Here is a 27259-nt window from a genome sequence, read left to right as displayed (position 1 = left end):
AAAGGCTGGTAAACCTGACTGTTCTGATTGTATCTGAGCAGTTGTGTTAAATGTGTATGTTCTGGTGTCACACACAGTAAAAATTACTAGTAAGCAAGTAATTTTTTTTCAGCACTGATTCACTTTGTCATGATTGTCCGTTTTAATGATTTCTGGAGACTTGCTAGATTAAACTTTCTGAACTAACCGTAGGTACTCTCATGGATTCATCCAGAAAACAAGATGGTCATTATGCGATGCAGTCAGCCTCTTGTCGGTATGAGTGGTAAAAGAAACAAAGATGACGAGAAATATCTGGATGTGATCAGGGAAACTAACAGACAAATTTCTAAGCTCACGATTTATGATGCACGACCCAGTGTAAATGCAGTGGCCAACAAGGTGAGTGTAGTCAATGGAAACCTAACTTAACATGAACTGCAGTGTTTTCCATGAATGGTTTTTCCATAGTATATATCAATATGTGAATTTATTTTGAATTTTTATGTAATTATTTTTTAAGCCAGGCTCTCACTGGGAACATACCTGTAATTCTAGCATGGGGAAGGTGGAGGCAGGAGGAACATGAGTTCAAGATCATCCTCAGCCACATGATGAGTTTTAGGCAAACTTGACTTACATTAGACCCTATCTCCAAAGAAGTGAATGAGTGAACAATAACAAAAGAAATACTATGAACATTAAGCCTAGTCATATACAAGTGGTAACAGCCATAATCCAAGCACCATGGAGACAGAGGCAGGAGAATCCAAGGTAGTTTAAACCTATAATCTTAGTACTTGAGAGGCTGAGGCTGGAGGATTGCCATGATTTCGAAGCCAGCCAAGACTAAACGGTAAGACTCTGTCTAAAACAAGCAAACAACTAAACAAAAACACAAAATAAACAAGCTAATACAAGCCAAAGCAAGACTTCATTAAATGGCGTGTCTAGAACTATAATGAAAGAGGGCTTTGTCTAGACCCTTTCGCAAAAGATAGTCTTTGGATCCCTTGTGGCTCTGATTACTCTCATTGTGTGAACTGGTGGGTTATCTTCAGGAATTGTAGGAAGCTGCTTGTATTAAAATCTGAAATTTATACTTTTACCTGAAGATTTCCTCATGTATACCATCTATACCCATAAATTGTCATTTATCTAAGATAGTTGAAGAAATGAGTAAGTCCCTGTATGAATTTTTTAATCACAAACACAGAAATTGAATTTTTCTTTTTTTAAAAAGCAAACCTCAATTGGCTTTTTGCCTTTTGAAACAGAATATGTGAAATATACTTCAAGTGGAATAGGGTCATCACTGCAAACATCAGTGACTGTATGGTGTTGCCCCTAGAAGCGGCTGTAAAAAGCTTGTTTGCCCTTTATAAGTGACCTAAGATTGACAGGCCTACCTTGCTTTTAGGGTTTTGAGGAAAGGAGTTTTTTGCCTTGTAATGGCTTATTTGTGTTTTTGTTTGGTTCGTTGGTTGGTGGTGTTGGTTGGTCTTTGGTCTTTTGGGGAGCCTTGCCACCCAGCAACCAAACAAATCACACATGGAGGCTTATTCTTAGTTATGAATGCCAGACCTTAGCTTGTCTTAGTTTCTAGCTAGCTTTCCTTATCTTAAATTGTCCCTACTACCTTTTACCTCTGCACTTTTCCCATTCACTTATTTTTGTAAATCTTACTCTTACTCTGTGGCTTACTGTGTAGCTGGGTGGCTGGTCCCTGGAGCCCAACTTCTTCTCTAGATCCTTCTTTCTTCACTCCTACATCTCTTTTCTCTTCTCCTCCCAGATTTCTCCTTCTATATTATTTTCTCTCTGCCTGCCAGTCCCACCTATCCTTTCTCCTGCCTCACTATTGGTCATTCAGGTCTTTATTAGACCAGTCAGGTGTTTTAGACAGTCACAATAACACAACTTCACAGAATTAAACAAATGCAACATAAACAAAAGTAACACACTTTAAAATAATATTCTACTACAGTTTGGTTTAGACAGTGTCTCACTGTTTAGTCTAGGCTGGCTTAGAATTTATGGCAATCCTCCAGCCTCAGCCTCTCAAGTATTGAGATTAAACTACCTTGCCTGATTTCTGGTTTTATGTTTTTGATTCTCCCATCTTTACCTGTGTTGTAAGCCTGCCCCAAGTTGCTCACTCCCAAATTCTGTCTTTCAGATTTATTATTCTTAGCTGTAGACTTAAATTTCATCATCTTTAATGCTTTGCTCATCCCAAGGTCATTTATCTGACATCTTCAATTATTCAGAACCCATCATAGGAAAGCAAAGCAAGTCCTTGAGCAGCCCAGATAGATCCAGCAATTTCCAAAATGGAATGCATGTGAAGCCTGTCTGCCCTAGGGTGTTTTAGACTGTGAATGTGTGTGGGCTCTGCTCTTCACCCTTTGTATGTGGCTCAGCTGTCCTACATGTTTAATCCTGGGCTGCCTGCCCTGGCCTTATGTTTGCTTTAGATGAAATATTTGTTAACATAGTTGGGGTTTATGTAGAAATAATTTCAAACTTCTGTGTAAAATAGTCATGAAGTTGAATTGGTAAGTCAATTGGGAATTATAAGTAAAGGATTTAGGAAATTAAATCTAAATATCTTCTTGAATTATCCTTCATATATAACTCAGGGTGAACACATGTATAAAATATAATAATTCCATGTACTTACTTAGTGTGAAATAGATATGATGTAACATTAAAATAAAGTATTTAGAAAGAATATTTTAAAATATTAAAGTATGTAAAATGAATGCCTTAATTATAATTAATTAAAATCTAAAGCTCATTATAGCAACAGAATTCTTGAATGCCTTTTTAATGTTGGGAAAAATAAGCCTTTGTTTCTAGTCCTTTTAGGAATGAAAAGAGGGAAAATATTAAGGAAAAAAAACCCAGAACACCTAAGCCTTAAAACACTCTGGGTCATTCTTAAAACCTCTCCTCCAGGCTCTGTCTCTCCATTACTTGTCTATATCCATAGCAACAGGCCTTTGGCTCTTTATAACATTCTAGGTAATTTGGGTTGTTCACTTTTGTTGAAGAAAGAAAAACCAAAGGGAAGACTTCAAAGGTAACCAGAGATGGAGAATTTGAACTTTGGGGAACTCAGTCTGTGCTTGACTAATTGATTTTTACCCTTGCTGACTTCTGTTCTCTTGACCCCTAATAATTTTTCCTCTCTTGTGCATATTTAGATGTAATCAGCAATATCACATCATTTTCATTTAAACAAAACCCAGGGTTGGTAAGATCTAGCACCACACTGCTTCTATTTTGGGGCAGAGCACTGTGCTGAATTAAAGTAGGGCTGTGTTAATGTCTGGTTTTGCCAGAAACTTTGGCAATGACTAAAACATGTATTTTTCCTTTTGCTTTTATTTTTACATGTCATGCTCAGTTACTTATGAAAGGAACTCTAGTGTCAAGCATCTCTGAAAATCCCCATAATTATGTAACAGCCACACATGCAGAGGAGCAGCCCCTCTGTCTATGGGAGGATGGATGTGTCATTGCATTATATATATGCTTGCAGAGCTAGCTAAAATAACCAAACTCTTACTTGTCAGGTCTGTGCCTGCAGTTTACATAAGGGACTACCAGGCAGATGCCAGTAGCTCTGGCCTTCTTCCACAAGTGTAGACAGCCAGGAAGAGGGGAAGGCGATACATTTGTGTGCTGATTTATTAGCAAAAATCTCTTTTTAAATGGCAGGTAGGGGATGGAGAGATGGCTTAGTGGTTAGGAGCACTTACTGCTTTTCCAGAGAAACTAAGTTAGGGTCCCAACAGCCACAACAGCCTGCAACTCCAGTTCCAGGAGATCTGACACTCATATTAAAAACAAAACAATGACTAAAAAGAGAAAATAGAAAATAGGTGTGGTGGCTCACATCTATTATCTCAGTACTTGGAATGCTGAAGCAGGAGGATTGCCATGAGTTTTAGACCAGCCTATGCTAGATAGTCAGTTCTAGGTAGACTTGTGGTACATACAAAGTGAGATGCTGTCTTAAAAAAAATCAGCCAGGTGGTGGTGGCACATGCCTTTAATCTCAGCACTCAGGAAGCAGAGGCGGGCAGATCTCTGAGTTCAAGGCCAGCCTGATCTGTAGAGTGAGTTCCAAAATAGCTAAGGCTATACAGAGAAACCCTGTCTCAAAAAAACCAGAAACAACAACAACAACAACAAAACAAAGGGATCATTTCCCATTAACTTACTGGTGATGCTCTGTAAATGAAGCTTGAAAAAAGTATTCATGCCTAAATGTTTTCTCCTCTAGAGTGTTTGGAGACTGAGGCCTTTGGCCTGACACAGATTTTCAGGTGTGAAGTTCGGGTGATATCCTTACTTTTACTGCAAGAAATCTCTATAAGTAACCCTGGGGCATCAGGGGCCCCCAGCTTGCTTTGCTGTTCCAACTCTGGCCATGCAGGCTTATCTTCCTAACATTGATATGAAGAAAAAGAAGGCTATTGTGTGGATGACACATTTGCATGACACTTTCCTCTTCATTCCCATGTGGGCACCTCCCTGTGCTCCTCCTACAGGCAGTCTAAAGTTAGTACCTCTTAAAAATCTCAGAACTGTTTCACTTTTTCTTAAAGGGCCCAAATTTACCTATCTTGTGACATTTCAAAATCCTTTAAGCAAAGTACAGCCATGTTCCTAAACAAATTCATAATGTTTCTTTTTATCATTGTAGAAATGGATACTTTTCACAGTGTTATGGTGGTTAACTAAAGTCCACCTTAACAACTGAATATTATTAAGTACTTCATAGTAGACCAATTGCCTAGCATGTATAAGGCCTTGCGTTCAATATGTAGCACCACAAAGACAACAGCAACAAAACTTTGTGCTTCATACAGTAGGTGGTGGCAATCTTGTCCCTCTTAGAATCTTGTGGAACCACTGCATGCAGCTCTGTCCTTGCTGTTTGTATAGTGGAAAAATGGTTGGGATACAGTACAAAAGGTTTATATGCTAAAATCAAAGCAGACTTAAATTCTATTTAATACTTGCATGACTTTGGAATGGGTAAGCCTCTTAGTTTCTACTTTCCAATGTGCAAATTGTGGATACTAACATCTGTCTTGTAGCATTCCTGTAAGAGGTAAAATGACAAAGCACAGCATCATAGAGCCTCATCAGAAGGTGACTGCTGTTAGCCATTGTAAAGGATTCTGGCTCTTTTTATCCTGTTATACCTAGTGAGTAAACCGTGCCTTACAGGATGGGACACTGGTGCTTCAAGGTTAGTGTTTGGCACCAGATCATGTGGTAAGGAGAGGCTGAAGCTGAGCTGTTGACCTTTGCTAGCTATAAAAGCTGTTTTCACCTAACACGTTATAGCCTGTGAGAATGCTTACCATGTTGGAGTTGCCTGCTGCTGCATCAATGTGACTACCCCTTCCCCAAACAGTACAATAATAGCCACAAAATTGATGGAGGAGGAGGACTTTTGAGAACCTGTTCTTGCTTTTCCAGATCTAGAAGAGCCAGTAATTACAGAACATTTTGAAGGGGATACTGTCTGATGAATTCAGTTGTACCCACGCCACCCCATACCCCAGGAAATTGCCAGCATTTTTCTCTAGCTCAAAGTATGACTCAGGTTGTTGAGGCTTTGTGTTGCATAGGAAGTCAGAAATCACATTAACTATTTAAATTAGAAGGGTTTGGGTTGAAATTTTTAAATAGCTTATGAGATATTTTGGATAAGGTACTGATGAAATAGAAAACCTAACTGATTGTAAACTTGTTGTTTCTTAGGCAACAGGAGGAGGATATGAAAGTGATGATGCATATCATAACGCCGAACTTTCTTTCTTAGACATTCATAATATTCATGTTATGCGTGAATCTTTAAAAAAAGTGAAAGACATTGTTTATCCCAACATTGAAGAATCTCATTGGTTGTCCAGTTTGGAGGCTACTCATTGGTTAGAACATATCAAGGCAAGTATACTCTAAAAATATTTGCAGGTATAAAAGAATACTTATTTTGAAGAAGATGAAATTTTTCCTTTAATATTTAAAATTACATATAGAAAAAGAAACTATAGTAGAAGATTCTACATTTGGCAGCTTGATGTTTCTTTATAATTTGCTAAATTGCTAAATTGAAGATTTCACAACATTATGTGTCTTATGTTTAGAGACTGTAGAGCTTTCTCTTCTAGTCTTGTCAGTAGTAAATAGTCTCATGTAGGTTTGTTTGGGAATAACCAATTTATTATCCAGCTCTTATTGGGTATATCACTCATACACCTAGACAGAGGTGCCTTTTTGTTGTTGCTTTCATTTTAATAATTTATTAATGACTTATTTTATTGGGTTTATTTTGAGGCAAGTGGTTCAAGACAGGGTTTCTCTGTATAGCTTTGGCTGTCCTGGAACTCACTCTGTAGGCCAGGCTGGCCTTGAACTCACAGAAATCCACCTGCATTTGCCTCCTGAGTGCTGGGGTTAAGGTGTGTGCCACCACCACCTGGCTAATGACTAATTTTAAAGAATAGGTTTTGCATTTTGATTACATTCAATTGTTTGTCCTGATAGAAGCATAAAACTCTCTTTCAAAGTACAAGTATTAGGAACTATGTTAGTAGACTAGCACTTTTGGAAACTGTATAGTTTTATAAACAAACCAACTGAAAGCATATTTTAAGCAGGTAAATTATTAAGATATATTGTTCTCTGGCAAAATTATGCTTTCCAACTTGACAGGAATTGTATTTTTTATTTTTCCTGTCTAATTTTCATTTCTCTTAATTTATCATCAGAAAATGAATTACAAAACAATTAATTGTGGCCTCTAACTATAGTGGAGTATCCTGAATGGGACTCTAGAAAAGAAAAGGGACATTAGGTTAGGAACTAAGGAAATGTGGGGTTGGAGAGATGGTTCAGCAATTAAGAGCACAGCTGCCCTTCCAGAGAGTCACCCATATGGTGGCTCACAACTCTTCTGGCCTCTGCATGCACAGGTAAACACACAATACAAAGATATACATGCAGACAAAATACCCACACATAAAGTAAATAAATATTTTTAAAAACCCTAAGGAAATATGAATAAAGCATGGACGTTTAAAGCAATAAACTTAAAAATAAATTTTTTAGTAAGTAGTGATATGTCAATATAGGTTTCTTAGTTGTGGCAAATATCCCTTGCAATGATGTTAAGAAGGGAAACTTGGTTAGATATCTGGGAACCAGCTGCAGTACCATCACAGCTTTCCTGTATTGCTAAACTTTAAAATACATTTTTAAATAGCACAGTTTTAATGCAGATCATCATGGTAGAACTTGTGAAGGAGAAAAGGGCCCTTAAGAAGGTAGCTAGATGATCAAAGAAGTTAGGTGTAAAAGGAAACATTATATTCTAAGATACTGTGTTTCAGCAAAGTCAACTGAAAAAAATAGGCTTGACCTACTCCTTCAAGAAAGCAGAGGGATGGGGAATCCATTTTAAATGTGACAGCTGAGGTGAGCACTCAGAAACTGTTGTAGGTGAATTCAGGATGACAAGAATGGCATGTTTTAATTTATTTGCAATAAATAATGAAGTTTATAAAACTAAGAAACATTTTAAGTGAGATTGGTCTAGCAAGGGATCTGGGAGAAGCCAGGCAGCCAAGGCCTTGACTATCAAATGCTGGCGAGAGATCTCAGGGTTTAAGTAACAGTTTGGTAATGTAGGGAACTGTTCTTGGGGTTGATTATGCAATTGATACAAGAGAAAAGAATGTGAAGTTAGAAAAAGAAGATTCAAAATAGTAGTGTCAATACAAGGATGCAGAGGCTACTAAAAGATAAGATACAAGTTGCTTCTTATGCAGAGCCTGTGGTGTGTTGTGATTATCTTGATGTAAGAGCTTTGGAAATGAAGACTGCCACAAGGAGGGTGCACCCACTTGCTTGAGAAAACTATGCTTCCATTTTCAGTTGAAGGGCAGTCCTGACTAGACTTAACAGAAACACTATGCTTTGGAGGTAGTGGTAGGCCATCCTCTGGTGTGATGTGTCAAGCAAGTTCTCATGTAAAGTAGAACTCAAGATAGAGACTTGGAACTGACATGTGAGCTTGTGAGTCAGTGGTTGAGCACTAAACTTCGGCTGAGCCCTTTATCAAGTATCCTGAGAGATGCTTCAGATGAGAAGAAGATCAGAAGACTTGGAATGGAGCCCTAGTCAGGTTTGAAATCAACATAGAAGAAAATCGGGATTCAGTGAAATCATCCCTAAAGAGAGACATCAAGACCTCCAAAGATGTTTGAATGCCTAGAAAGAACCCAAGAGGGTAGACATCTATGGGTAGTTGGCAATATCATAAATTATACCTTTGTAGGTCTAGATAAGGGCTGGGGAGATATATAAGTGCCTAGAGTACTTGACACTCAAGTGTGAGGACTGGAATTTTGATCCTCAGGACCACATAAATGCCAAATTGGTGTGGCAACCTACCTGTCTGTAACTCTAGTTCTCTGAAATGTGAAAAAGGAACTCTTCAGAACAGGCTGGCTAGCCAGACTAGCCATATTGATAAACTCTGGGATAGATTGAAAGTCCCTGCCTCAGTGAATAAATAAAGAGGAATTGAGGAAGATCCCTAATGTCAACCTTGGCCTACACATACACCTGAACACACACACACACACACACACACACACACACACACACACACACACACACACACGGCACACAGCACACATGGCACACATGGCACACAGCACACATGCATGTATGCCAGCCAAAAAAAGCTAGATAAAAGAGAAAGAAATGGAGAGTTAGTGATTATAAGAAAGGCTTTTAGCCGGGCGATGGTGGCGTACGCCTTTAATCCCAGCACTCGGGAGGCAGAGCCAGGCGGATCGCTGTGAGTTCGAGGCCAGCCTGGGCTACCAAGTGAGCTCCAGGAAAGGCGCAAAGCTACACAGAGAAACCCTGTCTCGAAAAACCAAAAAAAAAAAAAAAAAGAAAAAAAGAAAGGCTTTCAAGTCTTGGGATGCTTCAACCTGTTTTCAGACAGAGAACGTGGATGTTTTATTAAGGAAAGAAACACAGTTTGGAAGTTTAGTATATGGTAATTTTTATATTAGTGGAAAACCATTGGAAATAATCTGACTATAGAAGAAGAGTTCTAGCTATATAATGAAATGCTGTGTAGTCATGAAGTAAATCATGTATTATGGTTGCTAATAATATGAGGAAGTGCTCAAAAGTCCAATTAAAGAATCCAGCAGAATTTAGAAAGATGTTTCCCAACTTTTGCTTTCTTTGTTCTTTCAGCAAAGTTGAAATATTTTCTTTTTTTCTTTTTTAGACAAATAGAGGAAGGCAGGAGGGAGGAGAGGGGGAGGAAGGTCGAGAGGGAGAGAAAATAAAGGTATGCATGCAGACATGTATTAGAGACCTTAGGGAGGTGGAGAAAAGCCCCTATCTTACAGCAGAAAGAAGAAAGAAAAACTGGTTGAAAATATAACTGGTTCATTGTCTGGGGTGCGTGGGGAAATCATGAGGCAAGGCTGTGTGAAAAAGATGATGTATAGAAGTTAGGACTTAAGGAATGTAGAAAATGTAGAAGATCCCCATCAGACTTCATAATTTTGTCCCTAGTGAGGGAGATTCAAAACTAATGAAAGAAATTGTGACTGTTCTTTTATATAACCAGTATAGTTGTGAGAACACTGAGGAGCCCACATATTCACAAATAACAGGATCCACCACAGTTTCTCACACATCAGTTAAATCCTAGCAACTTAGGGCAGTAGAGCAGGTAGTGTTGAACTTGGATCTTGCAGACAAGGTGAGACACTTGGGCTGTATTTCTAAGTGCTGAGGGAAATCTATGCTTATTTTATCTCAGCGTCTTGTGGCTGCTTAATGAATTTTTTGGTACTATCACTTGTCTTCATTAGCAAGATCCACTAGCTAGAACCTGCTGCTTTCTCTGTCACAAGAATGCCGAATTATTTGTTTACAGCAATTTAGTTTTGAAAACCAGATTTTGTTTTATTAGATAATTATAGTTGACCCAAGTCAGAATGACTGTGGAGATTAATAATTAGAAAACATCTAGAATTTTCTAAAATAATTGCCTTTTTATTCTAAAAGAGACACATCTTGATGCTGTGCTGTATCATTCTGTATGCTGTGAATATGTGTTGCTCCGATTGGTTGACAAATGAAATGCTAATTGGCCAGTAACCAGGCAGGGAGCATAGGTGTGGCAAGCAGACAAGGAGAATTCTGGGAAGAGGAAGAAGGGCTGAGTCAGGAGTCACCAGCCAGACACACAAGAAGCAAGATGTCAAGGCAGAACTGAGAAAAGGTAACAAGCCACATGACTAAACATAGATAAGAATTATGGGTTAATTTAAGTGTAAGAGCTAGTTAATAATAAGCCTGAGCTAAGGGCCAAGCAGTTATAATTAATATAAGCATCGGAGTGATTATTTTATAAGTGGGCCATGGGACTGGAGAAACCTTCCTTCTACATCTTGAGGGAGAGCTGCCCTTTACAGTGTGCTGGAACCCCAACTTCATTAAGTTGGGCTCTAGTAATCTAGAATGTTAGCACTGTTTCTCAACAGCACTTTCAGCACAAGTGCCTCAGGTTAAAACTGCAAAAACAATTGCAGGAGTCATTTCAGGAGTTCTGCACAGGTGCTTTTGATGATCTGCCATCCTTTGGTCCCCTAACTTTTTTCTTGTTCACTTGTCTCTCATGACTTCATGTGAAAATAATAAGCTTTCATATATTCTATTTGTCAGATGATTCACATAATCTAGCTTTTCCTTAAATACATATCAGTGAATTTTTTTCAGTTTCTTTGAATTAGTGTTAGAATTTGAGGTGCTCCATGGAATAAACCTTAGAAAATCAGCTCAAGGGCCAACAAGATGGCTCAGCAGATAAATATGTGCCATTCAAGCCTGGTGATCAGAGTTCAGTCCCCAGAACACATACATAGGTGGAAGAAGATAACAGACTCTACATAAAGTTGTCCTTTGACCTCCACACATGCACTATGGCATGCTTACCTACATATACATGAATGAAGTCATACACAAATATGCACACGATAATATGTTTTTAAAATCAACTCAAAGTAACTGTTAAGCACTTTGGAAGTTACAACCCTCAAACAATACTGGAAGGAATGTGAGGTGGTATAACTATTTTCCTTAAAATTTGTTTCTTTAAATAAGCACACATTTTTACCATGAGCATATATGTGCCATATGGCCCTGTCGTTGCACTTATAGATGTTTACCTAAGAAAGAAAATGGTATGTCCTATCAAAAACTAAGAATGCAAAAGTCCACAGTAGCCTTGTTTCTAGTATACAAATGCTAAAAACTACCAAATTTCTATCATCTGAAGAATGGGTAAATAACTATTCATACAATAGGATATCACTTGTTCATGCAAAGGATGGAAACACTGAAAAAAAAAATCTCAGAGCATTTGAATGTGATCTCTACAAAGAGAGCTTCCCAGGATCCTGATGTTCCTGATGTTCTGGTTTGTGATGTGCATTGACATTTGAAAGCAGGACTTAGGCTAGAGTGAAGATGGATGGCACTTTGACATTAGAGTGCTATCAGTGTTTCTGGCTTCTCCCTGCTGCTGACTTGCATGTTTTTCTCTGCCAGCTTGTTCTGACAGGAGCCATTCAAGTTGCAGACAAAGTTTCTTCAGGGAAGAGCTCAGTGCTTGTGCACTGCAGTGACGGATGGGACAGGACTGCTCAGCTGACATCCCTGGCAATGCTGATGCTGGACAGTTTCTACAGGAGTATTGAAGGCTTTGAAATATTGGTACAAAAAGAGTGGATAAGTTTTGGACATAAATTTGCATCTGTAAGTAAACACTAAAGCTGTCCTTTAAAATCAGCTGGGATTTTAAGAAACTGGTTTCTGTAGTTTATTCAGTTCTGACATGAAAATCTGAGGAGTTGCAAAGAAAAGTGGCACTTGCTTTAATCCCAGCACTGAGGAGGCTGGTAGATCTCAAAATTTTCTAGGCCAGCCTGATCTGCATAGCAAGTTCCAGAATAGCCAGGGTTACATGGGCATTGTCTCAAACAAAGAAAAAAATCTGAAGAATGTAAATGAAGACCGCTTTACAATTTGAAAAGTCTGTAAGAACTTGGGATAATGGAAGTCTTTTTAGGGTTCACATGTCTTTACTATTTCTAGTTAGATTCAAAAGTAATGTAATAAAGTCTGAAAAGAAATGTATAAATTGAGACTTGGGAGGCTGAGACAGGAAGGTTGGTGTGATTTCCAGCCAAAGCTACCCAGTGACTTCCAACCAAGGCTTACCAGTGATTTCCAGGCCTAGGCTACTCAGTCATTTCCAGCCAAGGCTATCCAGTGAGTTCCAACCAAGGCTACCCAGTGAGTTCAAGCTGAGACTACCCAGTAAGGGACAGGCCTAAGCTATTAGTGACTGCCAGGCCTAGGCTGGCAGTTCTAGGCTGAGTTCTAGCATAGGCTACCCAGTGAGTTCCAGCCAAAGCTACCCAGTGAGTTCCAAACCTATACTACCTAGACAGTTCCAGCTGAGCCTACCTAGTGAATTCCTGGCCTAGGCTAACCAATGAGTTTCACCTGAGGCTACCCAGTGAGTTCCAACCAAGGTTACCTAATGATTTTTAGGCCTACCCAGTGAGTTCCAGCTGAGGCTGCCCAGTGATTTCTAGGCCTAGCCTGCCCAGTGAGTTCCAACAAGGCTACACGTGAGTTCCAGGCCTAGGCTACCCAATGAGTTTCAACAGAGGCTACCCAATGAGTTCCAGCAAAGGCTACAAAGTTAGTTCCAGCCAAAGCTACCCAGTAAGTTCCAGGCCTAGGCTACATAGTCAGTTCCAGGACTAGGCTACCAGTGAGTTCCAGCAAAGACTTCCCAGTGAATTCTAGGCCTTGGCTACCCAATGAGTTCCAAGCCTAGGCTACTCAGTGAGTTACAGGCCTAGGCTATCTAGTTAGATCCAGCCAAGGCTGCCCAATGAGATCCAGCCAAGGCTACCTATTGAGTTCCAGCCAAGTCTACCCAGTATGTTCCAGGCCTAGGCTACTCAGTATGTTTCAGTGAAGGCTACCCAGAGATTTCCAGGCCTAGACTACCCAGTGAGTTCCCGCCAAGACTACTCAGTGAGGGCTAGGCCTCGGCTTTCCAGCAAAGTCTACCCAGTGTGTTTCAGTTGAGGCTACCCAATGAGGGTCAGGCCTTTGTTAGCAACATATCCTTACATCTAAATTTTGAAGTCTAGGTACCTTTAAAATACACATTTTGGCATAACTCAACAGCTTTTGCAATCATATGTTTTTCTTCAGTTACGAATATCAAAGAAAACATAATCCAGATTCTCTGTGTGGTAGCCATCTTTACATGGCTTATTTTTTATATTACCTTGAGCCTATTGCTTTAAACTGCAGCATTCTAAGACTGAAATGGCACTGTGGCTGCTAACTCCACCCACCTCAGCTTCCCAACATGGTGGTGGTACATTTACCACCAGCTCTGGGAGCTATCGTGGGTCTATGCTTTTATCCAAGCAGCATGTAGCCCAGAAACCTCTTTTTTTGTTTTGTACTAGCAAAGACTAAATCCACCACACAGCTTAATGTGCCACTTGCAGAGGCCTCATTACCGCCATACTGCAGGTCAAGTGGTGGGAATTGAACCTAAGTGCTCTACAAGAGCAGCAAGTGCTCTTAACTCTTGGGCCATCTCTCCTTTACCTGGATCTATGGTGATTCTCATATATATATATATATATATATATATATATATATATATATATATATATATATATATAATAAAAATACTGTTTGATCAGCTTTTATGCTTCATCCAAATTTCACAAATGGTATGAGTAACATTTTCACATAGAAGTACTCACTATTTAATAAAGACATTGTGAGAGTTTTGTTTGGGCTCTAGCAGAGGAAGGCATTTTAATAATAATAACTATACTTTGGGCATGATTTCAAGCCTTGAAACATCCAGGCTTCTTCTTCCCCAAGAAACCTAGTGAAGCTAGAATAAACCATGCAGGATACTCCAGTCACCTCTATCTGTAGCTCTCTGTGACCTGTATAATATTGTAGTCATATGAAATAATTGTAACAGTTACATAGGTTGATGGTGCTTTGCTCATTTTTTGTTGTTTTATGTGTATTTGCAGTGTGTGTGTGTTAATATGTGTGTAAATGCACATGGCTGTGTGGGTGTATGTACATGTATGTGACATTTTGTAAGTTATATGCTTTCTCTGTCTTGTACCCATGAATTAAATCATTTTCATTAATTCATTTCAGAGAATAGGTCATGGTGATAAAAATCATGCTGATGCTGACCGATCTCCTATTTTTCTCCAGTTTATTGACTGTGTGTGGCAGATGTCAAAACAGGTAAGAATGGGTGGGATGAATATACACTCAATGTTTAAATAGTATCTTATAACATCTGAAGTTTGCCTACAAAATAATGCAGGGCAGAAATAAAGATGAAACAGGTATGAGTGAATAATGATTGAATCCCAGCAAGAGGGACATAGGAATTCATTTTTTTAATTACTACTATTATGTATATCTATAATACTCCATATAAAGTTTACAAAATTAAATTTTTAACTGGATTACCTGTTCTGATGGAAGGCCAGCAGGATGACAGTGTCTTGGCATTTCTGTGTAAGTATGCCTGCTAACTCATTATACTTTAAAAAGTATACTTTTGACCACCTTTTCCTTTTTTATCCTTGACTTGGTACATATTAAAGTATGTCAGTCTTATATGAAGTGCAAAAAAAAGAAAAGAATAAAGACAGAAAGGAAAAAACTATGGAGTATGTGAGGCCTTCCCAGAGTTCTACAGTGTGATAGCATTTAGTCATTCCTACCCTCTTACCATCCATCTATGCATCTTCTCTTGCCACAGTGTGTATATGTATTTGTGTGTTTCTTTTAATTCAAAGTGAACAATAATACAACATAAGTTCTTACTTTGACACTCTGGTCTGGTGAAAACCATGCTCTTCTTCCTTTAGAGGACAGATACGATTTTTCATGTATGCTTGCTTGTTTGTTTTTATCTAGTTCCCCACAGCTTTTGAGTTCAATGAACGCTTTTTGATTACGATCTTGGATCATCTGTATAGCTGTCGATTTGGTACTTTCTTATTTAACTGTGAATCGGCTCGAGAAAGACAGGTGAGAAAAACACTACTATTTTTTGTGAAGGCTTTATACAGTGAATCTAAGAAAAATATGAGTGTTTATGAAGCACTGGTTTTGCCCTGAGGAATAATTTTTAAAGTATACAAATTTGTGGAGCTACATGAAAAGTTATGTAAAGTGAATTTTTGAGTTTATTCTTTGAGAATTTCATAAGTGTATTTTGATAATATGTTTCCCAGTTCCCCAGATCCTTCCAGTTCTTACTCCCTCCCCTTATCCATCTCACTTGATAGTCTTTCTCTTTTAAAAATGAAGTAGGGAGGGAGGGAGGGGGGAGGGAGGGAGGGAGGAAGGAGTAAAGGAGGGAGGGAAGTAGGGAGAGAGAGAGGAAGAGAGAAAAAGGCCACTAAAAACACAGGGCTTGCCCTGGAGTAGGGTCACACTCCATTGATGAAAACTGATTTTCCCTTTCCCAACAGCTATCCTTTTTACATAGCTTCTTGATGAGGGGTGGGATTTTGTGTCCACTTCTTCTCCTTTCTGTGATTTTGTCTTGCTTGAGGTTGTGCAGTTGTCCATGATGTCACAGTCTCTGAGTTCTTATGTGAATCTGTGCTCCTGTGTCTGGAATTTGCTGTTTCCCAGAAGTCAATCACCAATCTGGTTCTTAGAGTCGTTCTGCCTCCTCTTCCACATAGATTCCTGAACTTGAAGTTGGGGGATTTGATAAAGACATCCAATTTGGGGCTGAATACTCAAAAGTCTCTCACTCTATACACCTTGTCCAGTTATGGGTCTCTGCATTAATTAACATCCACTGCAAGAAGCAGCTTCTCTGGTGTGTACTAAGTGCGCACTGATCTTTAGATATAGCAATATGTCATTAGACATCATTTTATTGCTATTTAAGAGACTATTAGTAGTAGGTTTTCCCCTGGCCCCATGACCTGTGTAGACATAGGTTCTTAGACTCATTAAAAATTTCAATTATGGATTCCAGCTCATGGAGTAGATCTTAAATCCAATTAAAAAGTGGAAGGGCATGAACCTATAAAAATAGGAAAAAGGAGAAACTCACAAAAAAAATTAGGTGAAAAACCAATAGATAAGTAACAAATATTGTAGCTTGAGAAATCCAAATCTAAATGCTGTAGCAGAGTAGCCAAGCACCAGCTCACTCTGCATTGCAGAACACCTAGCTGGCCAGGACTGAACCCTACCAGTATGTTTTCTGGGACAAAGTGGGAAGAGAGAGTAACATGAAGAAATGTTTAGAGTAAGCTACCCATTCTTTCCTCCATCCCTCTATGGAGGTAAGGACCCTGGCAGAGGTTCCCTCTGAGGAAAGGATAACAATCATGACTCACTCCAAGTATTCTAGAACCAGGTGCTTAGTCTATATCTCTCTGGGAGATATAGAAGTCTCATAAACTTTTAAGTGAGTGGGAAACAGTGCATCTTAAAAAGGGAAATGTAGAATTAACATATAACCCAGAAATTTCACTTCTAGGTTATATTTTTAAAAGAATTGGAATTGGGGGAGCTAGGCATGGTAGCTCAAGCCCATAATCCCAGAAGTTGGGAGGTTAAGACAGGGGTATCAAAAGTTTCAGGCCAGTTGAGTTATATACTGAGTTCTAGGATAGGCTGGCCTACATATAAGACCCTGTATCCAAACAAAATAAATACAAAAATGCAGTCATATCAATGTATAACATAAAATTAAATTCAGGATATGTATATAAGGCATATATGAAACATAATTGAATTTTATGTTTTGATTGGATTCTATCCCTAGCATATCTCATTATGTATATGCAACTATTCCAAAATCAGAACAAAAATTCTGAAGCCAAAGCACTTCTGGTCCCAAGAATTTTGGGTATAAGATATTCATGCTCTCTTTGCAAAGAAACAGAAATCAAAACGACTTGGAATTCTTCAATGACAGTATTGCACAGATGACTTTTAAAGGAAAGCACTTCAAGCCAGCTTTCTGCAGCTACCAAACTACCATCTATGCATGAAAGAACAAAGATCCTCTCGGACAACACAGCATCAAGAATGATCTACCTCGGGCTGGAGAGATGGCTCAGAGGTTAAGAGCACTGCCTGATCTTCCAAAGGTCCTGAGTTCAATTCCCAGCAACCACATGGTGGCTCACAACCATCTATGAGATCTGGCGCCCTCTTCTGGCCAGCATACAGAACACTGCATACATAATAAATAAATCTTTAAAAAAAAAAAAAGAATGATCTACTTCATGGGCTGTGGAGTTAGTTCCGTTAGTAAAGTGTTTACCTTGCAAGTGTGAGGACCTTAGTTAAATGCCCAGAACCCACATAAAACCCTAAGCAAAGGGGGCATTCAAGTAATCCAGCACTGTGCATGTAGAGATAGGGGGATCCTTAGCTCTAACTAGGCATTCTAGTCCAATTGATAAGCTCTAGGCCAATGAGAGGCCCTGTCTTTAAAGAGATGGAGAACATTTCTTAGGATGACACCTAGATTAGTGACTAGCTTGCACACAAATATACATGTGCATGTGCACATACATACACAAAATCACATTTTAAAAAAATAACCTACTTCCCCAAATGCGCCTTCCTTTGGAATTGGCCAAAATATGCACTCCATGAAAAGAAAAGGCTGCACAGAATTCCCAGAGTGAGGGCTCCAGCAAAGGAGTTCTTGATGAGAGCTGACCACAAGGCAAAGGAACAACTGGTGTAAGTTGAAGCTACTATGACAGAGACAGACATCTGGGTCATATGATATGCTTAAGAGTCCTTAGAGGCATGTGACACAATAAGGAGAGTTTGGAGTTGAGTTAGTAAATGCCAAGAAAAGTAAAATAGTTGTGAAATCAAGAGAAAATCAATGAGTGCAGGAAAAGGAAAGCAATCACAGGACAGAAGCTGGAGAGCTCAGCTGCAAACAGCAGGTGCTTAGTCATCAGAATGAAACTACTAAACACTGAGCTAGTCAGAGCTGTGCTCTGTATTAGGGATGTGTGGCAGAAAAAAGTTTGTATGTGGGGCAGGAATGGGGGAAAGAAAGACATTGTGACCATGCCAGTAGTTAACACCTGCAACTGGATAGCTATGTGGTAGCAATAAAGGCATGCACTTGGAGGATAAGAAGACAAGTACCAGATAAATCAATTAAAAACACAAGTTGGCTCAAGCTTCATGGAAGACAGTATGAAGATTCTTCAGGAAATTAAAACCAGAACCACTCTGTTATCCAGCAAGCCTGATACTACTGGTTGTGTATCCAAAAGAAATCAAAGCCAGGCCAGGTGTGTCAGGCCTGTGATCCCAGCTACTAGGGAAACTGAGGTAGGAGGATCATAAATTAAAACATTGTCTAGGCTACAAAGCAAGATTAAGGTTGACCTGGTGACTTGGTGAGACCTTGTCTCATTTTTTTTTAATAGGAAGTAGTGAGATGACTTAGTGGGTAGGTAAAAGTGCTTACCTCAAAAGCCTGGTGATCTGAGTTCAATCCTGTCATAGTCAGAGTTTTTATTGCTGTGATTAAATACCATTACCAAAGCAACTTGTGTGCATGTGTTGCAGTGCACGTGGGGTGGGGGTGGGGTGTTTATTTGGCTTATACTTCCACATAGTCCATCAGGAGTTCATCAGAAGGAAGTCAGGACAGAAACTAACACAGGGCAGGATTCTAGAGGCAGGAGCTTATACAGAGGTCATGGAGGGGTGCTACTTACTGGCTTGCTCATCATGACTTGTTCAGCCTGATCTCTTATAGAACTCAGGTTCCAGGGACAGAACCACCCACCATAGGCGACCACCCCCCCACACACACACACACACCCTATCCCTGCCACCGTCAATCACTAATTAAGAAAACGCCCTTTAACCACATGGTGTTCATGCTCTCACAAAACACTTACAAGTTTATTGTTTTTTATTATACACATTTTACCAAATTAAAGCTGAGAAATAAAAAAAATACAAGAAATAAAAATACCAAAGTTAGAATTTGACTCTTCCTAGTAATGACTTCAATGATAATCATGATAGTACCATTTGAACCCACCCCATAAAGTTCATTTGTACTTTTCTGATACCAAAATCTGTACTGGATTATGCTTATTTTGCACATTTTCTGTTTTGTATTATATACTATATATGGTTTTAAAAGTCAAACAGTTTCACAGTTAAGGGAAAAGCAACAACTCTCTCAACAACCATCAGACCTGATGACAAGTGCAAATCTAGTCTTTACAGTTCTCATGATTTATCATTTCTATAAATGAACTACATGCATTACAGGAATTTTTGTTTAGCTGTTAGTGTCTTCCTTGTCTTATTAAAGACATTACTAGGAAGAGTCAAATTCTAATTTTGGTAATTTTATTTCTTATATTTTTTATTCCTCAGCTTTGGTTTTTCCATAGTTTATGGTGAAATTTTGGTAAAATGTAATAAAAAACAAACTTGTAAATGATTTTTGAGAACATGAATACCAGTTAAAAACTGAAGACTTGGTGTAGTCAGTTATCCATATTTTTTCAAATATCTGTATGTGGCTCTGATGTAGATTAAATATCTGGATGGTTGGTTAAAGTAACTGTCCAAATACCTATTGTCAAGTAATCACAAGTTTAAACTTTATATTTCTAACAAGTAGAAAAAAATGGAAACTCAGTGGGGACTTCCTAATTTTCCTTTGATGTTCATAAATGTTTTGCCTAGCCAGGAATTGTCTTTGTAGGTCAGTGAATTACATACAGTGCTGCAGCATTCTGAGTCCCTGTTGTTAGTTATTTGGCAGCGCTCTTACCCTGTGAGGAAATGTCATGAAACACGACAGAATCCACTAACAAGAGTTTTATTAAAATAAGAGAGAGAGAGATAGACATGACAGGCCTGTGAGAAAGACACATGCATAAGGAGGGAAGCCGGGAATATGGCGCCAGCTTATAAAGGCTGGGCTGTGCCTGTGCACACAGGCCCATGTGGCTATTCCATGCATGCGCATAGATCACATGGTTGCACCGTGCGCTTTATACAACCATGCAAAGTCACAGGGTCCTTGTCACCACGTGAGACGTTTTGACCCAGAAATGGCTATTTTGAACCCCAAATGGCTATTTTGACCCGAAACTGGTTAGGCGGAAGTGTCTTGGTCCCCCGGGCATGCCCAACCATGGGGGCATGTTGTGAATCTATCATCCCTGACTCTTGTGGGTTTTTTTTAAAGAAAAAAATGGCAGTTGAGTGGGTAGGGGGCATCGTTTCTCTCAAAGACTGCTTCTGGTTGAATAGTGGGCATCGGTTGGCTCTTGAGGGAAATGGGGAGGGTAGCTTGTGAAGTCCTGGGATGATGGTTTTTCCATAGTTTATGGTGAAAAATGAGGGGTCCAGAAATGATGTTCTGCTGTCTCCTTGTTCTGCAGCTGTCCATCCTTCGTGGTGTGGCTGGGAACCTTTTGTCTGACAAGATACTGGTGACATAGAAAAAGATTAAAGAAAAAAGAATCATTATTATTTTATTTTTGGAGTTGACATTTATCTGACGTAGATCTGGCCTGCCCAGATGGAGACATGTGACATTTATCTGAGGTAGAGCTGGCCTTAGTACTCTGCTTAATTTTTACCTGAGACAAGCCTTATTAGAGGTAGTTTATTTAAGGCACCTGTTTCCCTTATTAGGTTAGCATTTAGGAAATGCAGGTGATCAGTTGCTGAGTATTGAACAAAGATAGACTGTTGTATTACATTATTCCTTACCGCCTGGATATTTTTGATGGTCCTTTTTGCCTCTGGCTCTGTGTGGCCCTAGTTGGGAAAGGAAGGGGTGATACCTTATTCTTCTGGAATTGGTGACAAGGCAGTGGATCCTGATGTCCTCTGGAGCTTGTGAGTGAGAGGCCCTGTTTGTTTCACTGTATATGAAGAGAGATTTTTCTGGGATGGAGGTGAGATAAAAGGTTTTAGATGAGACAGGTGGACCCAGTGAAGAAAGCCCTTGAGTTTAGCAGCTGTAGGAGTCACAAGAATTACCTTGAAGGGTCCCTGCCACTTAAGGGAAAGGGGTGAAGGGCACTGGCCTGGAGGGAAGAGAAGAACCTGATCCCCAATGTGGATTGGAGTTGGACAATTATTGTCACACGGCTGAGGTAATGAACAGTCTGTGTAGCTCCATAGGATAGACCTTAGGTGACATAAAAGGGGAGTTAACAGGCTATCTGGAACAGTTGGAGGGTTGGATAAAAGACCTGGTGTTAGAACTGTCCTTCCATACATTAGTTCAAACGGAGAAATTGAAAGAGGCTTTTTAGGAAGAGCCCTGAGCCTGAGAAGAGCTAGAGGCAATAATCTTACCCAGTCGAGGTGAAGTTCCTGTGACATCTTAGTAAGAATAGTTTTTAAAGACTGGTTGATATGCTCCACCTTTCCTGAGGATTGAGGACGGTATGGGTTATGAAAATGTCAAGGAATGTTAAGAGCCTTAGCTAGTGTCTGGGAAACCTGGGAGGTGAACTCCGGGCCATTGTCAGACTGAAGAGAAGCAGGAACCCCAAACCGAGGAATAATTTCTCGGCGAAGGAGGTCTACAACTCTCTGAGCCCGCTTATTAGAAACCAGATATGCCTCCACCGAATTTGAAAATCAGTCCACCATCACGAGGAGATATTTAACTTTCCTGGCAGTGGGCATGTGGGTAAAATCGAGCTGCCAGTCAGTTCCTGGAAGGGAACCTCTAGCCTGGTGGGTGGGAAAAGGTTGACTCCTGTACTTGGTATTGGGATCTGTTTTTTGGCAGATCGCACAAAAGGCAGTAATAGTTCTTAAGAAATGTAGGTCCTCGGAGGTGGGCTGCAGGTGAGCTTTTATGAATTGAGACAGAGCAAGATTATTAGGATGAAAGAGCTGGTGTAGATAGGAGAGAATTTGCCTACTGTCAGGGGTTCCCTGTGAGGATATGAGCTGTACTGTATGGATTCCCTGTGGTGGGTGAGGTGAGACTTGGCCCTGGAGGGCCGCTGTCCTGGCTGCCTGGTCAGCCCAGTTGTTTCCCCTAGAGACGATGGAGCTATCGTTCTGATGAGACCGGCAGTGGACAATTCCTGTAGCCTTGGGGAGGTGGGAAGCCTCCAGCATGGCCATTATTTGGCCTGAGTTAGATATGGATCCCCCTTTTGCTGTGAGGAGTCCATGCTCCCTCCAAATAGCAGCATGGGACAGGAGGATATGAAAAGCATATTTGGAGTCTGTGTAAACATTTAGAGATTGTCGCTGTACCAATTGGAAGGCACAGGTGAGAGCTATCAGCTCAGCCTGTTGGTTAGTGGTGTGTGTGGGTAATGCCTGTGCCTCTATTATCTCAGTAGCTGACACTATGTCATAGCCTGCTTTACGGGTCCCTTCATATAAAAAGGAATTGCCATCTGTGTACCAGGTATAAGTAGACTGAGGCAGTGTGCCCACCTGTATGTGTGAAGGGTGAGGTAACAGTTCCTCTAAGGTTTCAGTGCAGGAATGAGAAGAAGAATAGTCAGCATTAGGTTGAGGGAGGAGGCTTGAAATATTAAGAGGTGGACAAGTCTGGAAAATAAGTGTGGCATCCTCTAGTAATGCCACCTGAAGAGAAAGAACCTGGGAAGGAGGTCAAGTTTGTAAGCCTTTATAACCTAAGAGATGGGACAGATTATGGTGAGAGAAGACAGTAATGGGTGACCCAAAGCTTAGCTTCTTTGATTCCCGAATTAGGAGCTCTGCAGCTGCTAAGGCACAGATGCAAGGTGCCCAGCCCTGACTGATAAGGTCTAGCTTCTTTGACAGATAGGCCACAGGTGCAAAGGAGGGTCCCAGCTGATGCCCTAGCGTTCCCAGGGCAAATCCCTCCTTCTCTGCTACATAGAGGGAGAAGGGACGGGTTAAGTATGGAAGATGAAGCACTGGGGCCTGAAGAAGAGCCTGTTGGAGCCTTTGGAAAGGTTTAGTGTCAGGATGGAGGAGGGGCTCATGTGGTGAGCCCTGAGCTGCCTCGTATAAGGGGTGAGCAAGGAGAGAAAAAGATGGAACCCAAGACCGTAGGAAGCCAGATATTCCTAGGAAAGACCGAATCTCCTGTATAGTAGAAGGGACTGTAAGAGACTGGATTAGACACTTTCTGTCTACAGTAATAGCCTTATGGGTTGGAGTAATGGATAGACCCAAATAGGTGACCTGCAGAGTAGACAACTGAACTTTAGAAGGAGATACCCTGTAACCTCAACTGGATAAGAAATTTAGGAGAGCAGAGGTGTTAGTTTGGCTAACCTGTAAGGATGGGCTACAGAGTAAAATATCATCTACATACTGTATTAGTTTAGAGCCAGGGAGAGACAGAGAAAGCAGGTCAGAGGCCAGAGCCTGACCAAATAGGTATGGACTGTCCCTGAATCCCTGTGGCAGAACAGTCCAGGTCAGCTGTGTGGACAGGTGAGTTTCAGGGTCAATCCAGGTGAAAGCAAAGATATTTTGAGACTGAGGACTGAGAGGAATAGAAAAGAAGGCGTCTTTGAGATTTAGAACTGACAAGTGAGAGATTCCTGAAGGGATAGTGGACAGGAGAGTATAATGGTTAGGCACTACCGGATGGAGAGGGACCATTGCAGAGTTAATGAACCAGAGGTCTTGAACCAGGCGGTAGGTTCCATTAGACTTTTTTGTTTGTTTGTTTGTTTTTTGTTTTTTTGTTTTTTCGAGACAGGGTTTCTCTGTGTAGCTTTGGAGCCTGTCCTTGGACTAGGCTCTGTAGACCAGGCTGGCCTCGAACTCACAGAGATCCTCCTGGCTCTGCCTCCTGAGTGCTGGGATTAAAGACGTGTGCCACCACTGCCCGGCTCCATTAGACTTTTTAACTGCAAGTATGGGGGTGTTAAAAGGTAAAGAGGTTAGGCGGAGCAGCTTTTTCCTGAGAAGGTCAGAAATGATAGGCTTAAGTCCACTTAGGCTCTGGAGTGAGAGAGGGTACTGAGCTTGGGTAATGTATCTGGCAGGATCTTGTAGCTGGATAATTATAGGCTGATGATATCTAGCGATAGAAGGGTTCTGGGTATCCCAGACTTTTTGGTCTACCTGAGAGGCTGACAAGGGAAAAGAACTGTTAGAGTCTGTAAAGTGAGTGGCTAGGAGAAGGAGGAGGGGAGCTGCTGGCACGTCTGGGGTGAGGTGAATGTGGGGAGCAAATGAAATAGGTGCTCCTACCTTAGCTAGAAGATCCCTCCCTATTAAAGGTACAGGGCAGCTTGGCACCACTAAGAATGTGTGTGTGAGAGGGATGCCTCTGAAAATGCAATTAAGTGGTGGTGTCTGATGAGGTAGGTAAGGCTGTCCCCCAACCCCGACAATAGGGAGATGAGAAGGAGAGGTAGGCCCCCAAAACTCTCTTAGGACAGAGTAGGTAGCTCGGTGTCCAAAAGGAACAAGATGGGGCACACATTTACTTTTATTACTACCCTTGGTTCCCTGTGTGAGATGGAGTGGCCGGGGCGGAAACTGGGAAGCATCAGTCCTCGCTGTAGGCCAAGCCTAGAAAGTCAGCCAGAGGGTGGTCTTCATCTGGCGTTCCTATGTCGCTTGGGACCTTAGGACAGTCAGCTGACCAGTGACCCTTTTGGCAACATTTTGGACAAGGCCTTGTTGGTGCCCTTCGTGGGGCGGTGGTGCAAGCCCGGGCCCAATGGCCTTCTTTCCCGCACTTGAAACAGGGACCAGATGGCTTTCGGGGAGCCAGTCAGATAGTGTTTGCCAGCATCTGGCAGTTCCTTTTTTGGGTCTTCTCATCTCTCCCATGGTACACCTTAAATGCTATCGCCAGCACATCTGCCTGTGGGGTCAGAGGGCCGTTCTCCAAATGTTTAAGTTTAGCCCTAATGTTGGGGAAGCTCTGTGAGACAAAGTGGGTCATTAGGAGCTGCCTGCCCTCAGGGCTCTCTGGGTCTAAGCTAGTGAACTGAAGTAGAGCCCTGGTAAGGCGCTCCAAGAAATGAGACGGATTTTCGTCCTTATCTTGAATTTACCATTTTTAGTTTTTCATAGTTTACTGGTTTTAGGGCAGCCTTCCGGAGGCCTGTCAGGAGACAGGTAATAAACCTATCTCTGGCTAGACAGCCACACTGGGTGTTATAGTCCCAGTGTGGTTCTTGGTCAGGAACCACCTCAGCTCCTGGAGGGTGTGAAAGATTAGTCTGAGGAATTTCGTCTGCATGGATCCTAGCCTGTTCCCATACCCGCCTGTGCTCCTCAGGAAGTAAATTATTAGAAAGTATCATGTATATATCATGAAAGGTAAGACTATAAGATTGAGTTATATATTGAAACTGTTTAATAAAGGAAGCAGAATTAGAAGTATAAGAACCCAGCTTAGTTTCTATCTGAGAGAGTTCTGCGAGAGAGAATAGAACATGAACTTTAATTAGTCCATCCACACCAGCCACATCTCACAAAGGAAGAACAGTGGAAGGGTTTGGATGGCTGGAATCAGGCATTTTAGCAGTTCAAGAACGGGTGGTCGGAGGGGTGAAGGTTAGAGCCAGGGCAGGGCCTTTGGAAACAACCACTGCCGAGGGAGGAGCAGCTGCTGCCAAGGAAAAATTGGCTTTAGAAGGAGAAGAATCCAGAAGAGGAGCTGAAGGAACAGTCGCCCTAGGAGTAGGGGTGGGAGCTGGAGGTCGGATAGGTGGAGGTTCATTAGCAGGATCTAGAGTCAGAGATTCCGGAGTCAGAGAATACTCTAGTTTAGGCATAGCTAGGAGCATATGAGCAGAAGAGAAGGAATTCAGAAGAGATGGTTTAGCACTGAGAAACAAGAAAGCTATGATATAGGGCAACTCTTTCCATTTGCCTGTTCACTGGCAGAAATTAGATAATTCCCGTAAAATATCAGGATCTAAGGAGCCGCTCAGTGGCCATTTTTTGTTATTTTCTAAAGCATATTTGGGCCGTCTCTTAGTACAGAGATGGATAAGCTTAGGAATCTTTAAGGCATTAAGCTGAGAGGTTTTTAAAGCTTCAAGAAAACAGCCTAAGGAAGAGGAAGGACTAATAGGGTTGGAAGCCTTATTTCCCATGTCTGCAGCAGAGGCAGAAAAATAAAAAAAAATAAATAAATAAACAAACATGATCCAGAGCCAAGGCCCCAGGCGTCCCCAAGGCCAAGGACAGATACTTGGCACAGGCTGCTAGACCTCATCAGCCAAAAAGCAGGGGCCCCACTGCATGAGGCAAGGATTCCCCGGGAATCCGGAACAGTGTCTACTGCTTCATAAAGCCAGAAAAACATGCCACCCTCACAATAGCCCCCAGGATGCACCCAACGGTGGTGGTCCAACTGCGAGGAATATCTCAAGCTGCAGACGTGGTAGATGGCTAGAAATTTAGGCCTGTGATCGGGGCCGACTGTAGCCAATAAAGACCGTGGCCGGGAGTTCCCCCAGTTTCAGGAATACTCAGTGAGGCAACGGATGCCCAACGGTTGTTCTCACAGATTCAGGAAACCGTTTACACTGGCCAAAAAGTAGGGGACTCACCAATCGGAGCAGTGGTGTTGAATAGAATTCATGCGGCCAGGTGAATGGACAGTGGTCTGTTGCATATGGAGCAGAGTCCCCAGTTTATGAGTTTCCAGGTGCAGGGAGCCTGGAAGCGCCCATGTCTTCATGACACCAGATGTTGGTTATTTGTGGCGCTCTAACCCTGCAAGGAAATGTCACGAAACACGACAGAATCCACTAACAAGAGTTTTATTAAGATAGGAGAGAGAGAGGCCGGGCGGTGGTGGCGCACGCCTTTAATCCCAGCACTCGGGAGGCAGAGGCAGGCGGATCTCTGTGAGTTCGAGGCCAGCCAGGACTACCAAGTGAGTTCCAGGAAAAGGCGCAAAGCTACACAGAGAAACCCTGTCTCAAAAAACCAAAAGTGAGAGAGAGAGAGAGAGAGAGAGAGAGAGAGAGAGAGAGAGAGAGAGAGAGAGGGAGAGGTGTGCTCAGGCCTGTTAGAAAGACACATGCATAAGGAGGGAAGCTGGGAATATGGCGCCAGCTTATAAAGG

General features: G+C 41.2%; 1 protein-coding gene across 9 annotated transcripts in view; it reads left to right on the top strand.

Annotated features, from left to right (window-relative positions):
- The window catches only part of Mtm1 (myotubularin 1), a 139221-nt gene that overhangs the window by 101885 nt on the left and 10077 nt on the right, over nucleotides 1-27259 (top strand). For 7 of the 9 annotated variants that reach the window (XM_076562100.1, XM_076562102.1, XM_076562104.1 and 4 more), the window contains 5 exons: nucleotides 193-381; nucleotides 5767-5952; nucleotides 11656-11862; nucleotides 14329-14421; nucleotides 15106-15219. In XM_076562100.1, the coding sequence (XP_076418215.1) occupies nucleotides 193-381; nucleotides 5767-5952; nucleotides 11656-11862; nucleotides 14329-14421; nucleotides 15106-15219 (789 nt within the window). Of the gene's footprint in view, nucleotides 1-192; nucleotides 382-5766; nucleotides 5953-11655; nucleotides 11863-14328; nucleotides 14422-15105; nucleotides 15220-16984; nucleotides 17424-27259 lie in introns of those variants that run through there. The other 2 variants (XM_076562106.1, XM_076562105.1) reach the window with 2 other exon arrangements.

Source organism: Peromyscus maniculatus, chromosome X, assembly GCF_049852395.1.
Source record: "Peromyscus maniculatus bairdii isolate BWxNUB_F1_BW_parent chromosome X, HU_Pman_BW_mat_3.1, whole genome shotgun sequence".
Classification (NCBI taxonomy): domain Eukaryota; kingdom Metazoa; phylum Chordata; class Mammalia; order Rodentia; family Cricetidae; genus Peromyscus; species Peromyscus maniculatus.
This window is presented reverse-complemented; position numbering and strand designations above follow the sequence as displayed.